Genomic DNA, 27,696 nt, shown 5'->3' on the forward strand with positions numbered 1-27,696 from the left:
TTTACACCCAGCCTCTTCTTTCCCAGACACCTCCCCAGTAGCTCCCATCACTTTCTCTTTGCTACAGGCCTCACTAGTCCCGTCTACATTTGGTGCTTTGGCCTTCTTGGAAGTACGAATATTCTTATCAGTGTGCTTATTTTTTGGGATTGCCTCCTCCCTTTTCCCTCTTATTTGAGTATTACTACTATCATCCTGGGTGTCTAATAGTGTTGTGATCACAACATCCCCTGAGGGTGCCAAGGCCTGAGAATCTTGAGCGATTAAGTCTTGTAAATCAGGCTGAGTATAGGCAATATCATGAACCTCCACACATGTCTGGATGGCAGTAGATTTATTTGAGGTATTTTCAGGGCTTCGTGCTGAGGCAATGTGACCCATAGACGACCTCTTAGCAAATGCCAGATCTTGTGATACCCTTCTCTCCATAAGGACAATTCCTTGGTCAATCAGGGTATTTGTGCGTACTATGAAGTCGTCTAATGTTCCCGTCAACTTTTTTCCTCCCGCTGCAGCCTTACTTCTGGTTTCGCGTGTCATTTTTGAAAGCTAGTGATATCAAGGTTTACAGTGTATGACAAAGCGATTCTGTTCACTCACTTTAATATGTTCCCAGTGCAATTAATCAGAAAGGATCCTCAAAACGGGCTCACAGATCAGTTAGTAATCACTTAGTCAGTATCAATGAGTCCATATAATGGATAGACAATAAGAGATAAAGCAGTAGCTTACAGTTTCGTAGTCCTCAGGTATACCAACGACTAGGGTCTCTGGCCCAGCCCAGTCTTCTCAGGCCTCTGAGGGCCTCCGAGGGCCCGCCCTTTGCCCGGGCTACGCCCCCGGCACTCCCGCGCGCGACTCGCGGGGCGAGAGGCGTTCCTCTCTTTCCAGGCGCCTCCGGGCGCAAAGATGGCGTCAGGGACGCAACTTGGCCGCCGGGGCACCTGGGAGGTGTAGTTTCGGCGCCCCGGTGGCTGCAGGCGATGTTGCGGCGTTTACAGCACAGCCGTTCCCCTCACGGCGTCTCCCTGGAGCTGGTGGCACAAGGAACTGAAGCCGTTGCCCTCACGGCAGGGTAAGTAACAGTATGAGCGTCCCAAAGAGCGCTTGGCGCTCCTCTCTTTTCAGGCGCCTCCGGGCGGTGGCGTCAGGGACGTGACTTGGACGCCGGGGCACCTGGGAGGTGTAGTTTCGGCCCCCCGGTGGCTGCAGGCGAAGTTGCGGCGTTTACAGCACTGCCGTTGCCCTCACGGCGTCTCCCTGGAGCTGGTGGCACAAGGAACTGAAGCCGTTGCCCTCACGGCAGGGTAAGTAACAGTATGAGCGTCACTTTTTTTGCGTAATCCAAATGTATGTTCTGCCAAAATTTAGGAATCCCAATATGGATTGTAAAATGTTCAAAGATTTCAAAGGCTGGAGCAGCGCACACTTTTCTAAAAAGTTAGCTGCCAGTCTCTTGCCTTCACTTGAAAACTCGTATCCCAAGAATAGGACATTGAGGTGGGCTATCTTTGATTTTTTTAAAGTTGAATTTATAGCCCTCAGAGGCGAACCCCAAAATGATGTTGCTCACCCAGGTCAAGTGATCCTTTAAATCATCATCCGTCAGATAAATATTATCTACATAGGACAATGCCTCTTAATCCAAATTCTGGAGTAACTCTGTTACCCTAGCGGAGAACAACCCAGGGCTATTATACCCTTGGGGCAGTCTAAAAAATTGTTGCTGAGAGCCTAACGCTGAAAATGCTGTTTAATATCTGCTTTCAGGCACTATATTTTGGGAAAAAAATCCATTTGAGATACCTACTGTTGTTTTGTATTTTTTTCTGCACAGTTATTCATTAATACGGAACTGCGTGCGTTATGTACTGCAAATGTTTTAGTGCATGTGTTCATATGTCTGTAGTCTAAAACTAGACGATATGAATTATTGGGTTTTATCACTGGAACAAAGGATTAATCATTGAAGAGGTGCAAGCTTCTATTACACCCTGGTATTGAAGTTGATCTAAGATCTCCCTGACCTGTTTTTTTGCTTATTATTGCATTGGGTACTGTCTCTGTGGAGATGCAGTAGTTTTACTGGGATTACATGGTGAGGTTACTCAACATCCCACCCAACGTGGTTGTGATATAGTGCCGGAGCAAGTGCTACTGACCCCTCCTGTGCGTATGTATGTTTTAAGTATATAGGAAAAAGGTCGGAAAATGCAGATAAAATTACAGATTCTCCTTTTGGGCAGTCCATACAATTTGAGGTGGCCAATCTTTTTCAGCCAAAAGTATGTAATATCCATAAGTTAGGTTCTCCCAAAAGAGACCTTTAATTTTTCTGAGTTTGTCTCCCTCCATTTTGAATGTTATTTTATGTAACCTATGTGGGACACTTACCCTTGTATCAGGTGTTTCCACCATGATATGTTCATTCAACTCCACTGTCACCAGAAATTCCATCAGGTTCTGGCGAGCTATTGCTACTTCTGCCGCGCTGTCTAGCATCATCCGAGTTCATTCCCCATTCAGAAGTTGAGTCCTCAGAATTCAGGGCATGTCTAACTTTAAGACCTGCTACATTCTTCTTTTTAAATTGGCGTTTTTATTTTTGTTTCTGTTCTTTTTTGGAAGAGTAGTCTGAAGCGCGTAGCGTCTCTCTGGACTTTGTACGCTCTTCTTGTCTGTGGTCTGACTGTCTTTCCCTCTCGAAGTTCCTTGATGAATCCTGAAAGGAACGTGTATCAGTATCCTGATACTTGTCAGGTTTTTTAATGTTATCTCTATTCCTAAGGTTGTACCTCCTTTCGGAGGGCTCCTGTTGAGGAGACCCACTCCTGGATTGAGATCTATGCTGACTATTCTTTTTTTGTTGTTGTTGTTATTCCATTTCTTATTGGAAGAATCGGGTGCTTGCTTGGTGTTATCTTTTTCAGGACCACCCGTGAGTTGAGGTTTTGTTGCTCTAGCTCCCGGACTATCTTTACATAATTCGGCATTGGTGTCTTCGATAATTTTAGGTAATTCACGTTCCTGTTTAAAGGAGTGAAATCCCTCAGGCGTTTGCGTATTGCCACTGCTGCGGCCTCTCCCTTTATATTTGCTAATATAATAATTGATACCTGGGTAAAATTTCCTAACAACTTCATCCCTAAGTTCAGAGCATGTTTTGCTCCTTACACATTCTGTATTTGTCTTAATAGATCTGGTATTACTGCTATTGAAGGGATACCATGAGTTCTTGTGCATATATATAGCAGTGAAGACTGTACCCCAACAGGTACAATCCTCTATCTGGGGAGCTATACCCAGTGGCAAGCAGATTGTTAGCATTCTGTGTTTTTCTTGAGGGCTTGTGTGTGGAAACACTGCCTCTAGCTTTGTTATTTTCTGAACTATCCAGAATCGCATTGTCTAACGTCTAGTGGGCATTTTACCTATAACTGTGTGTAGCGTTTGTGGAGTAATTTTAGTTGTAGATCCCTGACTTGGTCCTGCCTGTGTAGCCCTTGCTGGCTGACTTGTGAGTGTTCTCATCACGAACTGTCAGGTTTCTGTAAAGTTTTATTATTTCTTTTTAAAGTGGACGTTAGTCTGCTACTGGCATTGAGTCAATGTCTGGATGCGGTGTGTAAGCCATTAGGACTGGCCAAGTGGCTCAGTCTCTTCCGAGCGGACTGAGTCTTCCTTTGTTCTTTGTATGTGGGAGGGTGCCTTTAAACCAGTTTATATGCTACTGGTAGGTGAGCGGAACTTCAATGTCTTCATACGGACACTATTCATTTAGTGTTCCATCTTCAGTATAAGAAGGAAATGTATTTGTGGGTGCATCTGCTGGTGGGAATTTAACCCATGAATAGAATACCTCTGTCTTGTCTTGAGGGCATTTTGCGCTCTAGTGCGAGGGCGAACACAGGCCCTCGTGCTATAAATTAAGGCAGGAGCCTTGCGCGCAGCCTGTACACAAAGGCGGCTCCCCTGACACTCACAGGGAGCTTAGCCGGGCACTACACGGCATCACAGAGCCGAAATTGCTTTTAAAAAAAGTTATTTTTGAAGTTGGTTAGAAAAATGTGTTTTACTTTTTAATTCACTCCTTGTCATAGCACCTGGTCATATTAGCTGTTGGGGGCATTTTCGAGCCGTTTCTGGGCTCTGAATGACCTCTGGTAACCAAAGTCTAAACCGGAAGGTCCCGCCATCTTGGATTGGGAAGAGGGCATTTTGCGCTCTAGTGCGAGGGCGAACACAGGCCCTCGTGCTATAAATTAAGGCAGGAGCCTTGCGCGCAGCCTGTACACAAAGGCGGCTCCCCTGACACTCACAGGGAGCTTAGCCGGGCACTACACGGCATCACAGAGCCGAAATTGCTTTTAAAAAAAGTTATTTTTGAAGTTGGTTAGAAAAATTTGTTTTACTTTTTAATTCACTCCTTGTCATAGCGCCTGGTCATATTAGCTGTTGAGGGCATTTTCGAGCCGTTTCTGGGCTCTGAATGACCTCTGGTAACCAAAGTCTAAACCGGAAGGTCCCGCCATCTTGGATTGGGAAGAGGGCATTTTGTGCTCTAGTGCGAGGGCGAACACAGGACCTCGCGCTTCATAAATGGCCGCACTCACTCGTCCGCCGGGCGGGCGGGTGCGCCGATGGCGCGCCAGAGGCGCGCCAGAGGCAAGCCCGTCTGGGCCCGTCCGGACCTGTACGGACCTAGGGCCAAACACGCTGCCCAAAGCAAAGCGAGGGCCTCTCACATACTCGCAAGAACAACTTTTGTCTCTCTGCCCCAAAGCCTCCTTCCTCTGTCCGAGGGGTTTGAGGATGGATGTGCTTTTCAAAGTCTGCGATCTATTTACTACGGAAAGTAAAGAGGCCCAGAATGCTCCCCCCCCCTAGGGAGCTACTTCGATTAGCCCTCCTGAACTGTAGATCTTTACCTAGGCACTCCTTACACATCCACCATCTGATTCTGGATCACAAGCTTGATGTGCTATTTTTGTCGGAAACATGGACATCTGACAGTTCGGATTTCGACATGGCGAACGCTCTTCCCCCCGGATTTTGTATCTTCTGCCAGCACAGACCGCGAGGCAGAGGGGGCGGCGGGCTGGCCATTATATATAGAGATACTTTGATATGTAGGGCCGCTGAAGGGTCTATCCTGGATGCGGAAAGTTGTAGCTTTAAGATTCAACTGTCCCCCAACGACTCACTGTCGGGGCTGCTGATTTACCGGCCTCCGGGCAACATCAAGCAGTTCGCGAACTCTCTGCTTGAAGAGGCCCCAATGCTAATAACGTCGGCACCCAATTTTCTCCTGCTTGGAGACTTAAACCTACATTTCGACTCAGCGGAGGATAAAGCTGCAAACGACCTAAGATCCGAACTTGGGTTGGGGAACATCACCCTCCATAATCAGGAGCCCACCCACGTTAAGGGTCATCTATTGGATACGGTGTTTTCTAACCTTCCCCTTCTTTCCATGTCACCGTCCCTGCCTCTCACTTGGACCGATCATTTCCTGATCCCCTTTCAACTGGGTTTTGTTACAGCTCCCCCACCTCCTCCGGCAGCCACAGCACAAGTACCAGTAAGGGCATGGTCGAAACTCCCGGTCAGCGATCTTACACGCAAGCTGACACATACCATCCCAGTGCTTAATAGGGATCCTATAGAGGCAGACGAGGCTTTCTGCGAATGGCTCAGCACAGCCTTAGATGCGGTACTCCCCCTGCAAATAGCCAACAGGAAGACGGGGGGCCCCAAATCCTTATGGTTCACCCCAGAGCTGGGTCTTCTGAGAAAAATTTGTAAAAAGAAAGAACGTGACTGGCGTAAAAACTGGGCAGGAAACTCCAAAGAAGAGTACAGGGCAGCCATGAGAACTTATAAAGTGGCACGCAATGCCACCAAAGCGGCCTACCTTGAAAATAGGATAACATCATCAGCCAATTCTTCAAGGGAAACCTATAAAATTCTCAAAGAGCTGCTCAAAGTTCCAGTATCTCCAGAACCCTTAGAGGGGAGTACGGACCGCTGTAACCTTCTGGCCCAGTACTTTAACCAGAAAATTCAAAACATCATAGCCGGCCTCCCCTTGCCCCGTCAGAGTCCGCCCTCAGGGGAGAGCTGTCTGGCCACTGACAGAGCCGTGCTGGACAAGTTTGCCCCGATCACCAGGGAAGCTTTTTGTAAAGAGCTGGCCGCGCAAAAAAGTGGCTCTCCGACGGATCCCATGCCTATGTACATCCTAAAGCAGTTTATGGATGTCATAGCGGGACCGGCAGTAGATCTACTCAACGCTTCCTTTGCCGCCGCCAAGGTCCCCCCCAGTTGGAAGCAGGCTATAGTAAAAGCCCTGCTAAAAAAAGCGGGGCTTGACCCCGCTGACTTGTCCAACTTTCGGCCAATCTCCCTACTGCCAGGGATGGGAAAGATTGCTGAGAAATGGGTTAACCAGCAACTCTCGTCCTTTTTGGAATCCAACGAGTTGTTACGGCACACCCAGACTGGCTTTCGGCCCGGTCAGGGTACTGACTCGGCGCTGATCACCGTGGTAGAAGAGGGTAGGTGCATCTTAGATTCAGGAGGATCAGCTGCCCTGGTCCTCCTGGATCTCAAGATCTTGATCCACCGGTTGGAGGAGCTGGGAGTAGGAGGCCTGGCGCTCACCTGGCTAACGTCATTCTTGAGTGATCGAACATATCAAGTGTGCGAGGGCAACAATAGATCAGTGCCCACCCCCCTTCAGTGGGGTGTCCCGCAGGGCTCATCACTGAGCCCTACGCTTTTTAACGTCTACATGGCCCCACTGGAGGGGGAGGTCGCACCCTTTGGAGTGAAACTCGCAACGTACGCGGACGACACCCAATTGATTGTTTCGCTCTCGCTCGCAGAAAGCCATGGTGAGAAGTTTGCCGCCTGCCTTACCAACATCATGGCATGGATGGCCGACTCAAGACTCAAGCTTAATGCCTCCAAAACCGAGGTGATGTTGCTGGGAAATCTCTGCACCTCCCTCCCCAAATGTATGTGGCCGGCTTGTTTAGGAGATCCTCTGACCCCGAAGGGATCCATAAAAAGTCTCGGCGTCTGGCTTGAACCGGAGCTGTCGATGCACACTCAGGCGAAAAAAACTGCAGGGTGCTGCTATGGGCTGCTCCGCTCAATACGGAAAGTTATGCCTTTACTCCCACTAGACTCCAGGAAATTGCTGGTACAGGGCCTTATTTTGTCAAGACTTGATTATAACAACGCCCTTTTCTTGGCTGCACCGGAATACACCCTGAACGTGCTCCAGAGGGCACAGAATGCAGCTGCAAGACTGCTGACGAATACATCCAGAAGAACGTCAGCGAAACCAGCCTTGAAAGCGCTCCATTGGCTGCCCATAAGAGCGAGAGTGAAATTCAAAGCGCTCTGTACAGTGTTCAGAGTCCTCCAAGGCACAGGCCCTCCGATCCTCAGAGATCTGATCCGCCCTTACAAATCATCACGAACGCTCCGCTCTGGCGAGGAAAACCTGGTAGCTATCCCGAGAGCAAAAAGAGCAAGGACCGGAGGTCGCCGCTTTTCAATAAACGCGGGTCAGCTATGGAACTCCCTCCCAACATCAATGAGGAAAGAACCTAGCTTGACCAGATTCCGAAAATCCCTGAAAACGTTCCTTTTCCCCCAGAATGACTAACATCTCTGGATGCGGTTCAGAGGAGGTCTGTCTGTGTGTACACGTAGCGCTGGGACACTCAAGGGCAGCCATGCGCTTTAGAAATTCCTTTTCATTTCATTCATTTAATTTAATTTCATTTCATTTCATTTCATTCGTTTGCCTCAATCGTGAACATTAGTGTCCCACCCCTAGCTGTGACTCCGTATTCTGCTAGTTTTAAAGTAAGGGCAGTTCTAAAATGTTCTGAAATGTTAATTTCACCTTCTTGTTGGTCCTCCCTTTTTGCAGTCGCATGTTGTGCTGGTGAAGCAGCGTCTTCGTCAGCCATTATTGAAAAAGGTTTTCAGGGAAAAGTTTCAAAGAAACTGAGAAAAGGTATTATGCACAACAGGGAACTGTTAGTTCTTCAAGCTTGATAAACGTACAGCCATGATAAACGTACAGCCAATACATAGGATATGCCTACTCAGCTGTGGCAGATACTTCCTTTCCCACTCCAGACGTCTCTGGGTAGATGTGAGTAGGGGTCTCTGAGAACAGCATGACTGAACTACTCAGATTTGGCTCTTAAATAAGTACCAAACCAAGGTTGGGAGCCATGCAGAGTAGTTCTTATAAACCTATATAGGATCTGCATGTTTAGACCACATACACTGCTGGATTGGTGTCCAGACGGATTCCAGACACCCCCACCCGGTATGTTAGCCTATATACCAGCTAGCTCACAGTGACACTATAAACCCCTCTTACCAAGGAGAAAATAGTTTTTGGCAACTATCGGACTTGACAACTCTGTCCCGTCATGTAAAAATGGAGGTGGCAGAGTGACCGCTTGCATGTTAAGACAATGAAGAGGAAAAAAACGAGTAGAAAGTTGTCCAAACAGTAAGTAGATCAGCAATTCCAAACCGTGCTAATAAATGAATAATGTATAACCAAATGGTGCTAATCACTGAATAAAACTTTACCTATCAACATAGGCTAGTGTGCTAATCACTGTGAACCAGAAAAGTGTGCTAATCACTGTTGACTGGCATATGACGTTAGAGAAACAGTAGCTAGTGCTATCTGTCCACTTTCCAGAGAAAAATAGGAAAAGAACATGAAATAATAAATTCCAGTGTGCGTGTCGCTAGAAGTGCAGAAGTTAGGAGTGCAGAAAAACACCAACACTTGCTGCTTTTCTGAACAGCTCACCAGGCAGTAAAGACCAACAGTTAATGAAACACAGAACCACTCCGTGCAAATCTTGAACAGAAGATGCCTGGTATGAAATTTCACACACTGCAAGAGGGGAAAGAAAGAGAACATCTGGCTTGAAGCTGACTCACAACTTGAAGAATCCCAGAATTCTAAATGCTGGGCAATTCAAAGAAGCTTGGACACATGGAGACTTCTGTGTTGTTGGGCAACAGTACACTGCTTCGAAAACACCGGCATGCATTGATATTGCAGCACCCGTTGAAATGTCCCAAGGCTCTCATTCGCCAGCCATTGCCAATAAATAAATGTACAAGCAGCAAAGGGAAAAAAAGAAATTGCTGGCTAGAAAAGCACAAAAATAACCAGAGATGAAACAACTTAACCTGGAGTAGTCTCTGGAACTGAAATTTGGATCTCCGAACCCTCGTAAAAATAAGACACAGTACCTCAAAGTCCTGGAAGCCACACAGAGTTGTCCCATCCTTGTCGTCAAAACTGTAGTGTTGACGAAGGCTCCATTCCAAATGGTGATTAGAGGTTTTAATGAAAGAAAGAACAGCAGCTTCCAACATTCATAAGCTCCCATAGGATCGCCTCAATTGACCTTAGAATTGAATCCAAACATATTAACATTCTAACATGGAATGAGTGAAAGACCATTGACAGCAGCCTGAGTAAGATACAATATCTGATCATAGAAACCGAAGACAATCAATACAATTAAATTAAAGCAATGTGTATAAGATACCACAGGAATTCATCATTGTAATTTTCCTCACATTTTGCATGATGTAGGATTGTCATTACTACTTTTTTTAGGTCTCTATGCAGCGCGCATGTGCTGCATAGGAGACCTTTAGCCGTCGTACAGCTCGTTTTCGAAGCACATAATCGTGCTTGTGGCAGCATACACCTTGCGGAAGCGCGCAGTGGCGTGCCAAAAGCACGAGTGTGTGCTTTGAAAAAGAGCAGACTGCTCTCCCAAGCGTGCGCGCCTCGCTCTGCATCTCCGTCTTGCTCGCTCTTCTTGTTTTTATTGCAGCTGCTCCTGTTTAGCTCCTCTTAAGGTACTCGTTATCAGTGACATAATTGACCTTCTCCATGCTTCCTTGCCTCAGGGCTGACAACTTAGGTGGCAGGCAATTAACTCATGACAGAATGCTCATTCAACAAGACATGAGTAATGACTGCATATGAAATAAATCTCTCTTTGAGGGATTTCGAGGGGAGACCTTGTACCACTAGCTTGAATTAGTGTTGTGCAAATGTATTTTCTGTTTTAGAGTTTGTTTAGGTCCCTTATCTAAAGTGATATAATTGTTTACTTTGCCTATCCATATTATTTTCAGTTGCAATCTTAGTGCATGTAATTGTTAATAATTTCATGGTAATTTTAGTGAATGTTATGCAAGAGATGTTACCATTATTTCCCAAAATGTTAGCCCTTCCATATTTTATACTGTATTTTCCCACTTTGCATTTCTTGTTTTTTAAAATGTTAGACAACTTTGCAAATGGGGATGATTTTCTCTAGTCAGTCTACTGACGCCCTTTCCATTGCACAATTGCATATTGTATTGTAATGGCTAATTTAAAGTGCAAAAATACGAAAGAGGGCCCTGGCGCTGCCTAGACCAAACAAGCATTGGCATAGCCAATAGGTCTCGCCTTTGGGACATTATAAGTGTATAGCCATGCAACAGTTGATGTTGCACCAAGGATCTTGTGCTGCATAATTAAATACTTATAAGGTCCCAAAGGCGAGACCTATTAGCTATGCCAATGCTTGTTTTTCTTGTAACTGTCACTGGATTTCATTAAAGGTTGTCAGTTAAATTGAACACACAAATCAATCGTTTGCACAACTGATATTTTTAAATCAATTTGTAGCCCATTTGCTGTTAACAAGCTTTAACAACAGAGGGATGCCTCCTTTTTCTGCTAGAGGTTTCCTTACAGGAGCATTGCCATTTTTAGCCTAGTAAGGCACAGCCCTATATGGCTAAACTAACCTTTTCCCTACATTTTTTTTATATTTGTCTGTTTTCCACTACTTATTTTAACAGTACTAATAGGCATTTTCATATGGAAAAGAAATCCAAAATTCGGCTAACACTTGTTATATGTTTAGTTAGACCTTTTCTAATGGCCTTGCACGCATATTTCTGTGTATATTTGGTGCTCTTGGATGAGACACATAAAGCCAGACTTAAGTAAAGATCTCCCAAAAATAAGGACTCCAATTACAAGTAAGTAACTTGCTGTATTCACTGTTATTTTAGGGCGTTATGTGGGGGGTCAGGTTCATGCCACACAAGACAAACTTGCCATATTGACTGTTGTCTTTTTCCTTCTAAACGATCTACATGCTTCTCAGTCGTTGTGTGACTCTATGTGAATATACAGCTGCAGATTTGGAAACCAACTGACAAGTTGAGGTCATGTCCAGTGCTTATAAGTTCATGGAGGTGTGTTTCTTTCAAAGGTTCTCTGTTCTCTTCCTGTTCAGGAGGAGAGCCATGAGACATTGGAAGGGCTAAGGAGCGATTCAACATTAGTCAGCACATTACTCTTAACCACGTAGCTGACTTTTAGGCAGAGAGGATGAGCTTAAGACATGCATTCTTATTTTATTTTGTGTCATTAATTCTTGGATGATAAGCCTTAGTCTTGTATGTATCCAGCTCGTAAATACTTTTATAACAAATTATGAATTCTCTTGTGTTAGGCTGGGCTCATGTAGTTTGTGCACTGTACATTCCTGAGGTTAATTTTGCATGCACCACTACTATGGAACCAATACTGCTGAAGGATGTACCCCGGGATCGTTTCACCAAGGTATTTATTTTCAGTCTCTTTATATAGTTTTATGAACTATAAATGAGAAAATGCGTGCCATACCTGCACTTTGAATTTTTCTGAACAAATATCTCTGTAAAATGTCTGTAGAAAGCTTACTTCTCGCTATGCATTTGATATTGGATGGCATTATATGGGATTAAAAAGCAACGCGTTAGGAATGCTTAGAAAGCCTTGCTCCGTTCTCAGTTACCTGCTATGAGGGGTTTCATTGGAGGGACTCTGAGTAATCACTACCTTCCATGTCTTCATGGAGTCTCCAACAGCTTTCTTCAGTCTCCAGAGTCTCAAAGAAGGCAGTGGAATGGCAGACGTTGTAGCCTCCGCTCCCACTAGCTCCTTCCTGGATCAACGTTACTAGGTACTGATGAACTTTGCTGAGCAAACTTACTCCTCACTTATCTGTCTAATGAGGAGGCGGCACATTGAGTGTAGGAATCCCAGATAGAGATAGATGAGATGGAAAAGAAATATTGTCATTTTGTTACAAGGCAATGTGGCATACAATACATGAGGCACAGTGCAGAGGTATCCGGTGTCTTCTTAAATATTATTTTGTATCTATGTATTTCGTCTTCTTTTTGTTTTATATTTTTTTATTGGTTTTCTCCCCATTTTGTACAAGGCACATTCTATAACCAAAATTATGGTACATTCAACACCAGATACAAGTAACAAAATACACTGCCCGATTTGGGCTAGTTTGAAATGAAAGAATGAATAATACATTAATACACCACATTTTTTCACAGATACAACTGGTAGTATTAAATCCTAATCCTCTATCCCCACCTGAGATTAGGTATCAATAATAACTGAAGAATAACAAACATCAGATACTGCTGAACAAACTGTTAGTATACCTTTCCTTCGTTTGCTGTATCCAATCTGTAGCTGGAGCCCATATTTGACATCCCAGGGCGCTTTTTCTTCTACCTTTTGTTTTATAAATTGAGGATTCCAAATTATAGATAGCTAACAACCTTGACCGGCAGTCAATAAACGTAGGAGGATCGGGCTGATCCATTCACTTGCTATACTGAAGCAGACCAAAGCCATAGCCATAAACAAGATTGCAGTCGTAGATCTCAGACTTGTATTTCCTTCCCTGTCAAATCCTACACCCAAAATTACCAAGTCCGCAGTAATACTTATGGACGTTCCTAATATAATACCCAGAAAACGTTCAATCTCTTGTAGGAAAAGATCTAGTCTAGGACAGGAGAGAACATATGAACCGAATCTGCTGCTTGTAATCCACACCTGTTACATTTATTCCCCCTCGAAACCCCCCCCCCCCATTTATCAATCTTTCCAGGAGTATAATAGAGATCAAAAATGGACATAAAACGCTGGCTCCTGAGTCTTCCAGTCATTAAAATCTGATTTGCCAAATCCAAAGAATCCTCTATATTTATTCCAATGTTGCCCAGCTTATTCTCCCACTTTAAATTCCATGTGCCAATATTATCCGGGAATACTTCCAATAATTGTTGGTAAATCTGTCCTATTGAAGATTTTTTTCTTAGTTTTTCAATCAAGGGAATTTTTAATTAGTGTTCTATATGGGTCTACACTCACATTTTGCCCAAATGGTCCATTGGGATCAGCTCAGAGTGGAGTGTATGAGGTTAAATTGGATTATACACAACATACAATTGAAGATAAGCAGTTATCAACAGAGATGCCGTTTTCTCTTTGGTTACCAAGTAATACAGGCAGCTCAAGCTATGCTCGTATTCTCTGTTAAATTACTTGAATCAACTCGCCGGAAACAATCCTGTTAATCGCTTTTGAAGTATAACCTGGTTTTTATGTTTAATTTCTTGTCTTTAAGCTTTGAGGTAATTATTGCCTAGTATTTTTCTGTTATCCTCTTGTCCCTTATCTCCATTTCCCACATTCCATAGATTAGGTTTGTTGTCAGTAAGTATTTAGAGAAGAACAGAAAGATTTATGCTTGAACTATTTCAGCTACTGGTAATTACTCTGGGCTGCAGTCCATTTAATCAGTCTCGGTCCTGTTCTCAATGACCGTACAGTTTAAACAGCGTGCCCCCTGCACTGGTAGACAAACAAGCCTAGACACCTTTTAACCAGGCAGTGTCCCATTAGTGAGACAATTAAACACTGAGCAAAACTAATAAAATGGAATGGTACCCAGTGCAATGCCAGTAGTTGAGAGTGACTGAAAAATTCCACCCTCCCCATCTTTTGTTGTTCTACCTATTTAGAAGCTAGTTATTCTATATTTTCACTGAATAAACCAAATGTTAAAGTAACATTATAGTTAGGTGTTGAGTTGATGCCAGAACTATTGAAAACCAAGAACACTGAAATTCGCCATGTATAGTTTAGTGAGATAACTATAACCTGCTCCCCTGCCAGATTCTAATTATGACCTTATATATTACATTACTCATCACATATTAAATTGTATCATTGAGGACATCTCTGATGATGAAATTCTATCAAATTATTGTTTCACTGTGCTGCACGAGTAATTCAACAAGTTAAAAATAAAACTAGTCTTTTAAAAATAGTTAATAGGGAAGTCCATTTCTTTACTGTTGTGCAATAATAATTACATATGTGTCAACGTACCCACATTCAATGGGTATCACCCGCTTTTTAGTGTTAACTGTTTTTATTGATGGATGTACACATTCCATCGTCTACAGCTATCAGGCCGACAAGGAGCTTGTTGATAGGCCATGCAAGACGTATTTTGCAACCAAACAAACCCCGTACCCTCCTTCCGTTCTTCCCACCTCACAATCGGTCAACCTTCTAAATGGGCTATTTCTCAGTGAGAGCCAACATAGGGTACCCTTCCCTACTGATTTGCCTGGGAGCATTGATACAGGAGCCCCATTGAGCCTATATCCTCAGGGTTGGGTGCATTCTTGAGACTTCTTTTGGGATAAGACAAATGACCCCCCCAACTACGTGGAACATCTTAGTTTCTTATATTCATGCAAGAAGTTGTATGAAGGGAATCTAGCTAGTCTTATTCTCTGCCTTAAGGGATATTTTTTTCATGGCTAATACATGCCATAGTTTTCTGTGCCAAGCTTCAGGATGGGGTGTGGTGTTCTTGTGCCACGTGAATAGCAGAGCTTGTATTGGGGTAAATAGGGTCACCCGCGGGCTCTCAGAATTTGGACCACAAAGACCCTGTTAAGATCATGGGGATCCTCCCAGTATTTCTCTAGTTTGGGACAGTGCCACAGCAGGTGTGTTAAGGGACCTGTAGCACTTCAACCCCTCCAGCATTGGTCTCCTCTAGATGTGTTCCATTTCCCAATTCTTTCTGGTGTCTTGTACCAGTATGTCATTATTTTATATTGTGTTTCTTTGAGTCGTACATCAGTTGCCAAGATGGATACTCTATTGTAGACATGTTCCCATTCTTTTGGGTTTAAATTCTGTCCGAGCTCTGCCTCTTATCTTTTCTGTCTTGGAATTTGATCTTGGGAGTATAGAATCTATAAGATGGCAATAAAGTATAAATGTTCCCTATCGTGCAGGCCATCATTCACCCATTTTTCAGTAGTTGTGAGTGAGTGCCAAGCTTCATCTTTCCTTTGTGGGATGGAGCACCCAATGACTGAGTTGAGTACATGCTAATCGCTCAGTTTCTAGTATTCCAAATATGGCTTTTATTTCCTCAAAGGAGAGTGTCTGTTGATCCCAAAACAGTGATATTTGATATTTGATATTTATGGGATTTTGTAAAGCGCGACTATCGCTCCGGAAGGAGCATCTTGGCGCTGAGCGTGCAGAAAAAAGAAACATAGTGATGAATGAATCAGATGGCTGCGAAAACTGAGGAGTCGGATTGCTGGAATACCCAGGTTTTCAAGAGTTTCCTGAAGTGGCTCTCAGTATCAGCTAGCCTAAGGTTAACGGGGAGGTTGTTCCAAGCTCTTGCTGCTAGGAAGGAAAAGGTCTTCCCCCCTCGCATTTTTAACTTAAATCTTGGGATAACGACAAGGTTGGTTCCTGAGGATCTCAGGCAGCGCGTAGGATTGTAATACATAAAGCGCTTGGTGAAATACAGGGGACCTGTTTTTCTAGTGGCTTTAAATACAGTGAATAGAAGTTTAAACAAAATTCTTTTGTGAAGAGGTAGCCAGTGGAGGGTATTGAGGGCTGCTGAGGCTGAGGACCTTCTGGGGAGTTTAAGAACGAGTCTGGCAGCCGCGTGTTGAACACTTTGCAGTTTCCTAAGGGTGGACTTCTTCACTCCTGCCATTAGTCCGTTGCAATAATCAAGTCGGGAGAGGACTAGAGCAACCGCGACTGATTTTCTGGCTGAGATGGGGAGAAAGTCAAAGAATTTCTTCAGTGTTCTAATGAGACTAAAACAGCTCCCGGCAGTGATGCGGACATGATCATCAAAGCTGAGGGATGCGTCGAATTGGATGCCAAGATTACGTGCCGAGGGAACAGCACTCGGCGGGGCTTCTGAGTTTTTTGGCCACCAGTCTTTTGTGGAAAAGGACAAGTCTTTCCCTAGGGGTATGATCTCAGTCTTGGCACTGTTACATCTGAGGTGGTTACCATTCAACCATAGAAAGACCTCGGAGAGACAATTCTTAAATCTCAAGACTGCATCCGTGCATTTTTTATTGATGGTGACGACAAGCTGAGTGTCATCAGCATACGATGTGACAAGGATTCCGTGGGATTCTATCAGTGCAAGGAGGGGGGTCATGTAAATGTTTAAAAAAAGAGGGCTAAGTATGGACCCCTGGGGGACTCCTGATGTGATTGGTCTTTCTCTGGAGAGGTAGGGGCCTAGTGAAACCGTTTGGGATCTATTGGACAGGAACGATGTAATCCATGTCAGCACAGTATCTGTCACACCAATCTCGCGCATTCTATTGATAAGAATGGCATGCGAGATGGTGTCAAACGCTGCTGTTAAGTCGAGCAGGATGAGTACAGCCTGTCTCCCCTCATCCTGCAAGAACTTGATAGAATCAGATAATTCAATCAAGGCGGTTTCAGTGGAGTGGCCAGGACGGAACCCTGATTGTTGGGGGTGCAGAAGGTGATTGTTCTCTACAAAGGTTTTTAACTCGCCGTATACTAGCTGCTCCGTGATTTTGCCAAGCGCGGGTAGTAAGGAAATTGGGCGCATGTTAGTAAGGTCAGTGGGGGATTTGTTTTGCTTCTTCATTAAAGGCTTCACTATGGCCTTTTTCCAGTCATCGGGAACGATGCCTGATTCGAGGGATTCCTTGATGATAGCGTTAATCGTGGGATTTACAGCCTCGATGAGATGGTGAAGAATGCTAGGGGGGCATGAGTCCGTGGGGGCTCCCGATTTGCAGGCCAAGATAGCCTCATGAGTTTGTTGAAGGGAGACTGGTGAGAAACTGCCGAAGATGGAGGGAATTGTGACGGCGTCATGGGTGGTAGTAAGGGGTTGAGGGAAATCTTTCTGAATGTTGGCGATTTTATCTATAAAGAAATCAGCAATTTGGTTGCATAAGGTTTGGGATGGAGGAATTTCAGGTAGGAGGGCTTTGGGATGCGTGAAGGACTTAACTATGGAGAAGACTGTTTGTTGTTTTTGCTGGGCTTCCTCTATGGCTTTGGTAAAGTACTCCTTTTTGGCCGCTTTAATGCTAGAGAGATAAAGTTTCCTCTGTAGGATGTAGAGTAGTCTAGAGGCTTTGTCGTAAGTTTTTCTCCATTTCCTTTCTAGGATCCTACATGGGAGGTGGCTTTCAGTGAGGGACTGGGTGTACCAGGGGGCATTGGGCTTTCTTTTACGGCGGTCTGGATGGCGACGATTCGGACTGGAGTTGTCAGAGACGATTTTGTCAATCCAAATGTGGAAGTTACAAGAGTCGGACGTTACATCCCCAACTAAGATGGGGGCGGGGCCAAAAGCTGGGAGTCTGACTTGATGCGTTCAGCCACCTTCTTCCAATTGGTCGAAGGAGGAGGCGCTTGGCGCTCGGTGGCATGGAGGAGATTACCTTGATGGCAAAGGGGATAAGGCAGTGGTCGGTCCATATTTGCGGAATCGGGGGGGATGTAGTCATGGTTGCCAAATTAGAACAAATGCCGTCTAACGTATGTCCAGCCCTATGTGTCGGGGAAGTAACAAGTTGGGAGAGACCAAAAATGCTGAGAGATTGTTGGAAGCTGATGGTGTGAGGGTCTGTGCCTGATTCCAAGTGCAGGTTCAAATCGCCTAGGAGAGTGAAGGTGGGGTAATGTGTCAGGAGTGACCCGAGTGTATCGTCAAGGGAGTCCAGGAAGGGGGTGGCAATTCCCAGGGGGGCGGTAGATAAGTCCCCCTGAGAAGGAGATGGAAGCGTTGATTTTGATTGCAAAGCCTATGCCCTCACAGTCCTTGAGGTGGCCTAGGTCGAAAGTATGGCACGTGAAGGATTTCTTGATGGCAAAGGCTACCCCCCCTCCCCGCCCAATGGGTCTATCCCGCCTAAAGATGGTAAAGTCTGGGGGTAGGGCGGTTGCAAGATCGGGATTCGATGAATCATTAAGCCAGGTTTCAGTAATTAAAAGAGCATCTAAGTCATGATATTGTATAAGGTCGTGGATGTCTTGACCATGACACGCTAGGGACCTAGCATTAATGAGCCCTCCCTTAAAAGTATCCAGCTTTTGCTTAGATGTGGGGGGCGGTTTAGGTACTCCGCCAGTGGAACCCAGGGACGTCCACCTACAGTGACGACACGAGAAAGGACCCCAGAGTAGGTTGCTGAGAAGGCAGCCCTTACAGTGGTGGGCTCCCATAACGTAACGCAATGAACGTAATTCATAAGGGTCATACCTGATCGTGGGAAGGATTTGGCCGGCATGCCCTGCGCCTGGCGCGGACGGGCTTGGCTTAGGCGCGGCTTCGGCGCGCACCCGGCGCTCCCGCTGCGCCAGCCCGCTGCGCCGTCTGGCCGCCTTGCACATTTTATAGGGAGATAAGAGGGCGGGAAGGACGGCGCGACTAGAGCGCTGTCCCCGCCTGCCTCACTCAAGATGGTGCCCACCGCCGCCGAGTATCGGCTGAGAAGCGGCTGGGCTGAAGGAGAAGAATGAAAAGTGATAGAGGTGTCAGAGTACCTAGCAATTCAATTCCCCTTATACTGACAGCACCCAAAGATAAAATAAGGCGGTTTTTAAAATGAATAAAAAACGCTCCAGATGCAACAATCGCTATTCTTAAAATCACAATTCAAAGGATCACATTGGTAAAATTCGTCTGCAGCTCGCAGCCCCAGTTCCCCTCACCAGGGAGAGCTTCTGAAAGGCATTTCCCTTCTCTTCAAGCTCTAAATGCTGGAGGATCTCAAGCTTGTGTAAAAATCTAAGTTTTAGAAAATTGGTGTGTACGGCACAGGAAGTGTTCTGTGCCCTCTTTGTCATTTATCCCATATCACTAGGGTCACTCCTGTGATGGGGGAGGAATACAGACCATAGTTTGGGACTTCTGAACCCAGTGGACCTGCCAGAGGAGGGACTAGATGATTAGCTGGTCCATGAAGCACCACTGTTTGTCAGTTTCCTTCTTCCCCATTCTACAATGTAGCTAAGCTGAGAAGCCTGGAAATATGAAAATATGTGTGCAAGTTTAGGGCTGCTTGCTTGATTGGCCGCTACAGGGTCTTACTAACAATGTGTGGTTGTTTTTTTAAACACATGTAAGTATTTACCAAGTTTTGCAATATCTTGATGTTAGTGGTGAGATCAGCAATGTGATTGTCTGGAATAGATAGAGAATCAGATGACGCCTCCTTGGCCCTGTCACAGGAGGACTCAAATGATAGACGAGGCAACTTGCTTGATACCTGGACACCTTTTGACATTTCCTCCTTTTGTCGTATTTTAACAAGCATTAAATCGGGTTCCCCTAAGGATCCCTTTCCCACCTCCTTGCTGCAAAAGCTGGACCTACCTATACTTTAACCATTATGGACCTCCTCAACACATCGCTTCGCGAAGCGAGGGTTCCAGCGGCCTGGAAACATGCCATGGTCCTTCCCTTGCTAAAAAAAGCTAACTCTGATCCAGAGGTTTTATCAAATTTTCGTCCGATCTCCCTACTCCCAGCTTTCTCCAAAGTTCTGGAAAAACATATCAACTTTCAGCTGACAAAGTTTGTTGACTCACAGAACATCTTACCCCCATCTAAATCGGGATTTAGAGAGGCTTCTCTACGGAATCCACGCTCTTGGGAGTCACAGAAACTTTTCGCCAATATATCGATAAAGGAGACACTGTGGCACTCATTTTACTGGACTTGAGTGCTGCGTTCGACACTGTATCCCATACGACTTTTTTACAAGTCTTACAGTCTCTCAAGTGGTTGGCCAGCTTTCTGTCTTTCAGGTCTTTTCTCCAATTGCTAGTTCTCAGATCAATGCTTCCCGTATGGAGTCCCTCAGGGCTCCATACTCAGCCCTCTACTTTTTAACATCTATGTTAGCCCCCTGGCCACGATAGCAGAGGAGGCTGGGCTAACCATATATTCATATGCGGATGACACCCAGCTCATTTTCTCTCTATCTTCCAATGAGATAGCGAAGGCGTCATCTCTCCAGGTGGGGCTAAAAAAGGTAGCTGACTGGATGCACACAAACAAGTTAAACTACATGTGGGAAGACAGAACTCCTCATTTTTGGTGGAAACAAAACTCTCTGGGGCCCTCACACTGGCCACCTCAAATGGGTGACCCCCCCTCCTGTCACAATCTGCTCGCAACCTGGGCATCATCATAGATGACCAGCTGTCTATGAAGCAGCAAGTGGTTAAGGTTTCCTCAACTTTCTTCACTATTTTAAAATGGCTCAGGAAAATTCTCTGGATGCTCCCACCCTGCACGCAAAAAAACGTCATCCTGGCTCTGATCGTGTCCAGACTGGACTACGGTAACGTGCTATATCTGGGCGTAAGTAAGGAGGTGTTACGGAAGCTGCAAGTGGTCCAGAATTCCGCAGCCAGACTTCTTTGCCAGCTACCCAGAATGGCCCCCACTTCAGGTTCTCTCCGCGACCTTCACTGGTTGAGGATGGATAATCGCTCCAAATTCAAAGCCCTCTGCTACATGCATAGGATCAATATGGGCTCAGCACCACGCTATCTTGGTGCCTTGGTGCATCCATACCTCCTATCACGCCTCCTACGATCCTCCACTCAGCTAAAATTTCCAAGTCCCTAGGATCAAACGAGCAAAAATTGGCCCTTGGTCCTTTGCCTATTTAGGAACTAACTCCTGTTCCAATTACGCCATGAAACGAGTTATCACAAATTCCGTAAAGATTTAAAAACATGGCTTTTCAATCATTAGAGCTTTGGCCCTTCTTCTTGTAGTGCGAGTCCGTAGGCGCCGGGAAACCTCCGGGTAGCTGTGCAACATATAAATTTAAATAATAATGGAGCAGTGGCTCAAGACCATGTTCCCATCAACAACATTCTCCCCGTTCATTACTATTGAACAAGCACACCGTGTTCCGGGTAGGAAACCGGCTGCAGGCACTAGAGCACTGTTGGACCTGCGATGGGCAAGCCCAGCACAAAGGGGGTAGCTTGGCTCAAGTGACAAGGCAAGTGAAGGCTGTAGTGTTAAGCCGGCTCTGACCCAACAATAACTCCTTGTACATCCACACCAAAAAGGAGGACACCACACCACTGCTGTAGAAAAATACGATTCCTTTATATAAAAGTTCTTTGTTGTAAATAGGGTTGACTGGGAAAGCACATATAAATTTCTTTTGGTCATACAGTTCTGGTAATAAATAGTAATAATAAATAGAAGAACTTCAGGAATGAGTATCACAATAAATATCAGAATAAATATCAGAATAAATATCAGAATAAATATCAGAATAAATATTGGTTCATTTAAATGAACAACCACATGTTTCTTCTGGTATCGCTGCCACCAATTAAATACTTTAGAATCATTACATCTGCAATACGTTTCAAATGGGAAAGATAACTCTTACAGTTTATGCTGTTTTCAATGACCAGGTATACGGCTTCTCTGAGCACAAAATAAGGTTTGGGACTCTTTAATAATCACTCAAGGCGTATGCGCGTATATCTAGAAGGCAAGGAAACACAGTAAATAGATCATTTGCACTCGGCGGTCACCGGGATAGGATCTCTGCTTTGCCGGTGAAGTCTATGCGCGCCTACGGGCTTTAGCACCACTTGAGCACAGGCGGCACCAGTTCAAAGTCATTAGACTGACGAACGGGCTGCCGGAGAGGTCACACAACCTTCGCGCACAGTCAAGTAAATGCCGGTTCACAGTTCCTTCACAACGCTGCATTCACTATGAGGAAACGGGCCCACCTCACATCGGCTGCAATCAAGATACGATTCAGTCGGGCACAGCACTCCTCTCGTTAGCGACGGGGCTCTCAGGGGCTCCACGGACCTCCCTCCGACTTCCGCATTCAGGGTGGTTCACGCCCACAGCTACAGCTCCTGGGTCACTGGGGAGTGGCAAAGACGCTAGTCCTGCCCAACGAAGGCCGGCCTTTCCCCGCCCCGGCGCACCACCTCACCTTCAATCTGCGCAGGAAGCGCTCTACGCTGGTGGGGCTCGGAGATGTCCGAGCTCCCCTCTAGAGGCACCTGTCGCGAAGGGGGCACAGCTGACGATCGCGGTCGCGGCGAACTTGCTCTCGCCTCGCGACTCGATAAATCGATCACAGTTCACCACCGGGGGCAGAGAGGCACACGAATCTGGCCACAGTCTTTGGGGGCAATGAGGTACTCGCTGGGCAGGCGCTGTAGGCGCTAGGTCACTTCTCACGTAGCTGACTGGAGCGCCAGTCAGACACAACGCCAGCAACCCTTTGCTGCTCTACTGCCTGCGCTACCAGCCACCTCAGGGGTCAACAGGGCAGGTGTCAATCTGGTGTCAAGTCTGGAATCTCTTCTCTAGTCTGAACTAAAATGGCCGCCAGGGACTGGGCCTTATATAGCCAGTGCCCTGGGGTACTGGCACGAGCCAGAAGGTTCTAGAACCTTTTCTGGCTGTGACAATGACATGGCACTCTTGAGGGGTATTTAGGACACTCACAGCCACCGTACTGGGGTTCTAGAGCAGCCATTTTGTGTACCTGAGGAAAATAAAGGAATTCCTGTCAGAAATGCGCGCCAAACAAAGGGCGCCAAAACCTCAAAAGGCCAGGGTTCATGAAGGCTCCAATGGGAGTCACTTCACATGAGGAAGAAGGGTGTCCACTATTTTAATTTCATTTACACAGGTTGACAACCCCAGCTTGTAATGCCACAGGTTTGGGCCAGGCGCCTTGTAAATAGGTGCCACAAACCTTGTGAGCAACTGGGCGTCAAGGAACATCTAACCCCATGAAACAACACATAAAAAGTCCTGGTAGACAAATAAAAAGCGACAAATTTTGGGAGGTACAGGGGAATAAAAGAAATCATAGTGGTGAGGGGACTCTCAGAAGAAGACGGGTCTAACAAGCACGACCACTCATCTTTAAGTTGTTGGATTTCAGAGACCGAGACATGATATTAAGGGAAACCAAGAAACTGGCTGAGGTCAAGTTCGGGAATACCAAGGTCCTGTTTTTTCCTGACTACATGGTAAAGGTTCAGCGTCAACAAGAGTCTTTCCTGCAAGTCAAACAGAAGCTTCAGCAATTGGACATCTCCTACTCACTGTTTTTTCCCGCAAGACTCAGTGTGTTCTTCAATTGGAAAACCAGGTTTTTGGCACACCTCAAGAAGCCTGGCACTGGCTAGAGACTTCGGGGCAGTACTCAGACCCACGACCTACAGGCACATCGGGTACCTGGAATGGCTAGGGAAGCGATGAAAGAAATAGTCGGTGACGACCCAGGAAACGGCTCCTTGGCGGCACCTGGCCCGGACTAAATCCGCTGTTAGCGACAGTCTGCGGTTCGAATTGCGGAGCAGATGGCTGAAACTGCAGAGCTGGATGACAAAGATGAAACATCGCCTCATTCCACAGGAGATGGGGGCTTGTCAGCAGCGGGACTATCAGACACTGTATTGCTACGAATGCCTGACGTCACACCACAGACTTCGGATCGTATTGTATGAAACAGCCTAGGGATAGCACTTGCATCACAAACTGCCTAAAGAACTGCCTTGGTATTTTAACTTTTGTATTGTTTTACTGTATAGTGATGCCTGCTCATTGGGTGCTGCACTTGGGCCTGCACACAGTACCTGTGTGGTATTCTCGGTTACTCACGGTTATGAGTAATTCGATGATTCACAGCGACATGCCCTGCACGGTTACACCTACCCTCCACTTCTCCCTTATGTAGGGAATCAGTTGGGCACATGGTTGCTTTGCTGTTTGTCAAGTTTGGGCAACTCCCCGTGTTTCAGGGGGCTGCTCTTATAATGATTTTCCTTTACCTTGTTGGCCTACCCCTGTTCCTCCTGATTGCAGAAGCCTTCCTGGGGGGTTTAGAAGACGATTTAGTGCATTACCGATTCATACACACAGCTGCATGCATAGGTCGAGGTGCATTTCAGTTTTTACATATCGTAGTGCTGGGACGTATCACTCGATAATTACATAGAATGTGCGGGGCCTCCGTACGCCATCCCACAGATATACGGTCTATTCTGATCTTAAGAGACATAATGTGCGCATTTACAAAAGACACATTTAAATGCGGTGGAAACAGCCAGATTGCAGCGTAAATGGAGGGGTAAAGTACATGCTACTGACTATTCCTTATTTATGCGGGGACCCTAATCTAGATTCATCCAGGCACGCCTTTTGCAGTGGGTGAGGTCATTGCCGACAAAGAGGGTAGGTATGTATTCCTGAAGGGCAAACTGGATGGGCGCTATATCCTGTTAAGGGAACATGTACGTTCCCAATATAGATCGCTATAAGCGAGTACTTTACACACAACTGCGCGCCTGCTTCGTCCTCTGTGGAGGAGTGGGCGGGCATGAAAGTGACGCTTTGTGGGAAGTGTCTGGTGTTGGGTTGCGGTCTGCAAAAGCAGATAGTCAGACTTACTTTCAGTGGAAAGAGAGCTGTTGGCATTAGAATCTCAAGCGATTGAAGATGCTCCAGATATTGCCCGCTTGTTCGAGGCGCATCGGAAACACTCAGAACTCTTAGAATGTCAGCGATATCTACATTTTGTGGCACATTCAGCATCAGCGCATGCTAAACCGGATAGATCAGTGCCTCTACTGGCCATGCTGGTCAAACCTGAACAATCGGTAGGACCCATCACTGCTCTCCGGTCTTTGGGAGGGGGGGCTTAAATGTACTCAACATGAAATACATAGTAAATTGACCACACATTTTACGCAACTATATAGATCTGCCCTGAGCGTCACTGAGACAGTGATCCACAATTTTCTGTATGGCCTCTCCTTCCCTATCCTTATACCCACGCAGTGTACAGAATTGGATGCTCAGCTTACACTAGAGTGGGTGAGAGGTACAAAGCGAGCTCTACCATCTGGCTAGGTACCTGGCCCTGATGGTCTTCCTCACGAATTCTATAAAACATATATGCCAACCTTTTAAGCCGGCAACTACTTAATGTATATACGGAAGCACCAGAAGTTACTTCCCTCCCGGCTTCTCTGACAGAACTCACACTTCCTAAGTCGGGTAGAGATCCCACACACACAAGTGCTTACCTGCCCCTAGCATTGCTGAATGGAGATTATAAAGTACTAGCAGGGGTTTTGGCAGGCAGATTGGCACCAGTCGCTCTGTATTTGGTCCATCAGGACCAGAACAGCTTTGTGCCAGCCTAAAGCACATCTCTCCATATTTGGAAGGTTTTTTGGGTAATGCGCAGTGCTGCGATGAATTGGCCAACAGCAGGCTGCCTAGTATTAGACCTAGAAAAAGTGTTCAATACGGTTGAATGGCCCTATATGTTTAAGAGGCTGTGACGCTTTGGGCCATATTTTCTGAGTTTAATCAAATTATAAGTACACCTGCGGTTCAGGTTAGTCTGAGAACCCTATTTTCTATACCCATATCGATAGGGAGAGGAACTAGGCAGGGGTATCCCCTTACCCCATTGATCTTTTCCTTGGCTATAGAGCCCCTGACAATAGCATTGCGTAAATCAGCAGCACATTGGGGGATATGCCTCGGGGACAAGTTGCATGTTGGTTTGCTAAATGTGGATGATATATTGCTCTATGTTGGAGACCTTCAGGCAGTTCCTCAGATCATTCCGGACACGCTTAAATTATTTGCTTCATAGTCCTGACTGGTGTGAACTGGGGTAAATCGTGTTTATTCCCCTTTACCCCTGGGACAGATGCCTCTCACGTGGTGGTGGATGTAGCATTGGTGACCTGGCAACCTGTGATGTTTCAATTATTTGGGTATTCGCATGTATCACAACGATCGGGATCTCCTTGATGGCAATCTATTCAGAGCAGTCACAGCTTTAACATCCCAAATGGACTTTTGGAAAACACTTAACCTCTCAGTTGCTGGTGGGGTGGAGCTTATAAAAATGGTGATGCTGCCACGTTTACTCTATTACTTTGCTAACCTCACATTATATTTACCGGCATCCTTCTGATCACTGGAGGGAATTATGAGGGAACAACATGCAGGGTGGTTTTGTCAAAATTATACTTGCCTTAGTCAAAAGGGTGGGCTGGCTCTACCCAACATGGAACATTACTATTTGACGTCCCAAACACTGTGGGTGGTGAAATGGGTGGTGTAACTACACCTTGCAGATACAGCAGAACATGAGCCCCCATACACATTGGATAGAATTCTTTTTCTCTTTCATCCATGCACTAGGCCACACACATCGCTTCCCCTTCTGGTGCAGATAGCTCAGAAATGCTTTTGTAGAGCATTACGCCTTACTAGGCATGTTCTACCATACGCGCCTGCTATTCCATTACTAGGTTTGCCAAAAGGTGGGGGGGAACGAGTCAGAGTGACTGACCTCACAGACTGGCATGGTGCAGATATGCATACAATGGGATAGATATGTATGGAGGGTGTGATGCGACCCTTTCTCTCCCTGTCTGAGGAAGAGGGCGTCCCTCCTGGACAATTCTTGAACCATGCTTCCTTGATGGCTATGTTGGGGTGACACTGGGGAAACCTCTCTCAGGAACCCCCCAACACTTCTCCTAATGCAGTATGTACATGTGATGGGCACAGGAGACATCTCATAAAATGGTTTGCAGAATCAATTTGAGAACACACTATGAAGGATTTATGGTAGACGGATATGGCACGACTATACACACCCAAGCAATGGAGCATGTTGTTGGAAAGTCCTAGACAGATCCCCCAGAAATGCTCCTTTTAGGCTGATCAAATGTTTTATAGGGCATAGAGCGTACTTATCTCCTGATAAAATTAACAGATATGTTAATAGAGCAGATGCATGCTGCCCACGTTGCAAACTGGTAGATGCCGATCTTCTACATATGCTATGATCATGCCCCAAACTGCAAATTTATTGGCATGGTGTGATCCAGTCTTTGGCTACCTGCACAGACAGAGCGTTGATTTTTACATAGGAAGCCTGCATAACGGGGATATTCCCTAGAAGTAAGAAACAAAAAGCCTCCTCTAGATTTTTAGACCTGGGCTTGGTGGTTGCTAAAAGAATGATCACTCGCCGATGGAAGGCAGGAGATCCCCTATCTCTAAAGGCATGGTCCAGATCTATGCAGAACTGGGCCAAAGCCGAAGCAGTCTCATTAGTAAGGGCAGACGCGTTAGGGCTGTGTAAGTACACCATTTCAGTGGCATGGAACACAATCTTGAGCGCTCTTCAACTACACAGGCTTCCCTGCTCCCCCTCCCTGTTCTTCAATTGGTTGTTCTAAAGTTCAAATGTCATATGTGAGGTCTTTTGATCGAACACTCGGTCGAGTTGACATGGTTGAGAGGAGCCCTTTGAGATGTATGTATGGAATTAATACGTACATGTATAGTGCGATCGTACTCT

The 27,696-nt window shown here is 45.8% G+C and overlaps 1 protein-coding gene across 2 annotated transcripts in view; it reads left to right on the plus strand.

Annotated features, from left to right (window-relative positions):
- The window catches only part of LOC144829326 (protein AF-10-like), a 1,339,974-nt gene that overhangs the window by 185,695 nt on the left and 1,126,583 nt on the right, over window positions 1-27,696 (plus strand). For both annotated transcript variants that reach the window (XM_078688368.1, XM_078688367.1), the window contains exon 4: window positions 11,592-11,701. In XM_078688368.1, the coding sequence (XP_078544494.1) occupies window positions 11,592-11,701 (110 nt within the window). The remainder of the gene's footprint in view (window positions 1-11,591; window positions 11,702-27,696) is intronic.

Source organism: Lissotriton helveticus, chromosome 4_1, assembly GCF_964261635.1.
Source record: "Lissotriton helveticus chromosome 4_1, aLisHel1.1, whole genome shotgun sequence".
NCBI lineage: Eukaryota > Metazoa > Chordata > Amphibia > Caudata > Salamandridae > Lissotriton > Lissotriton helveticus.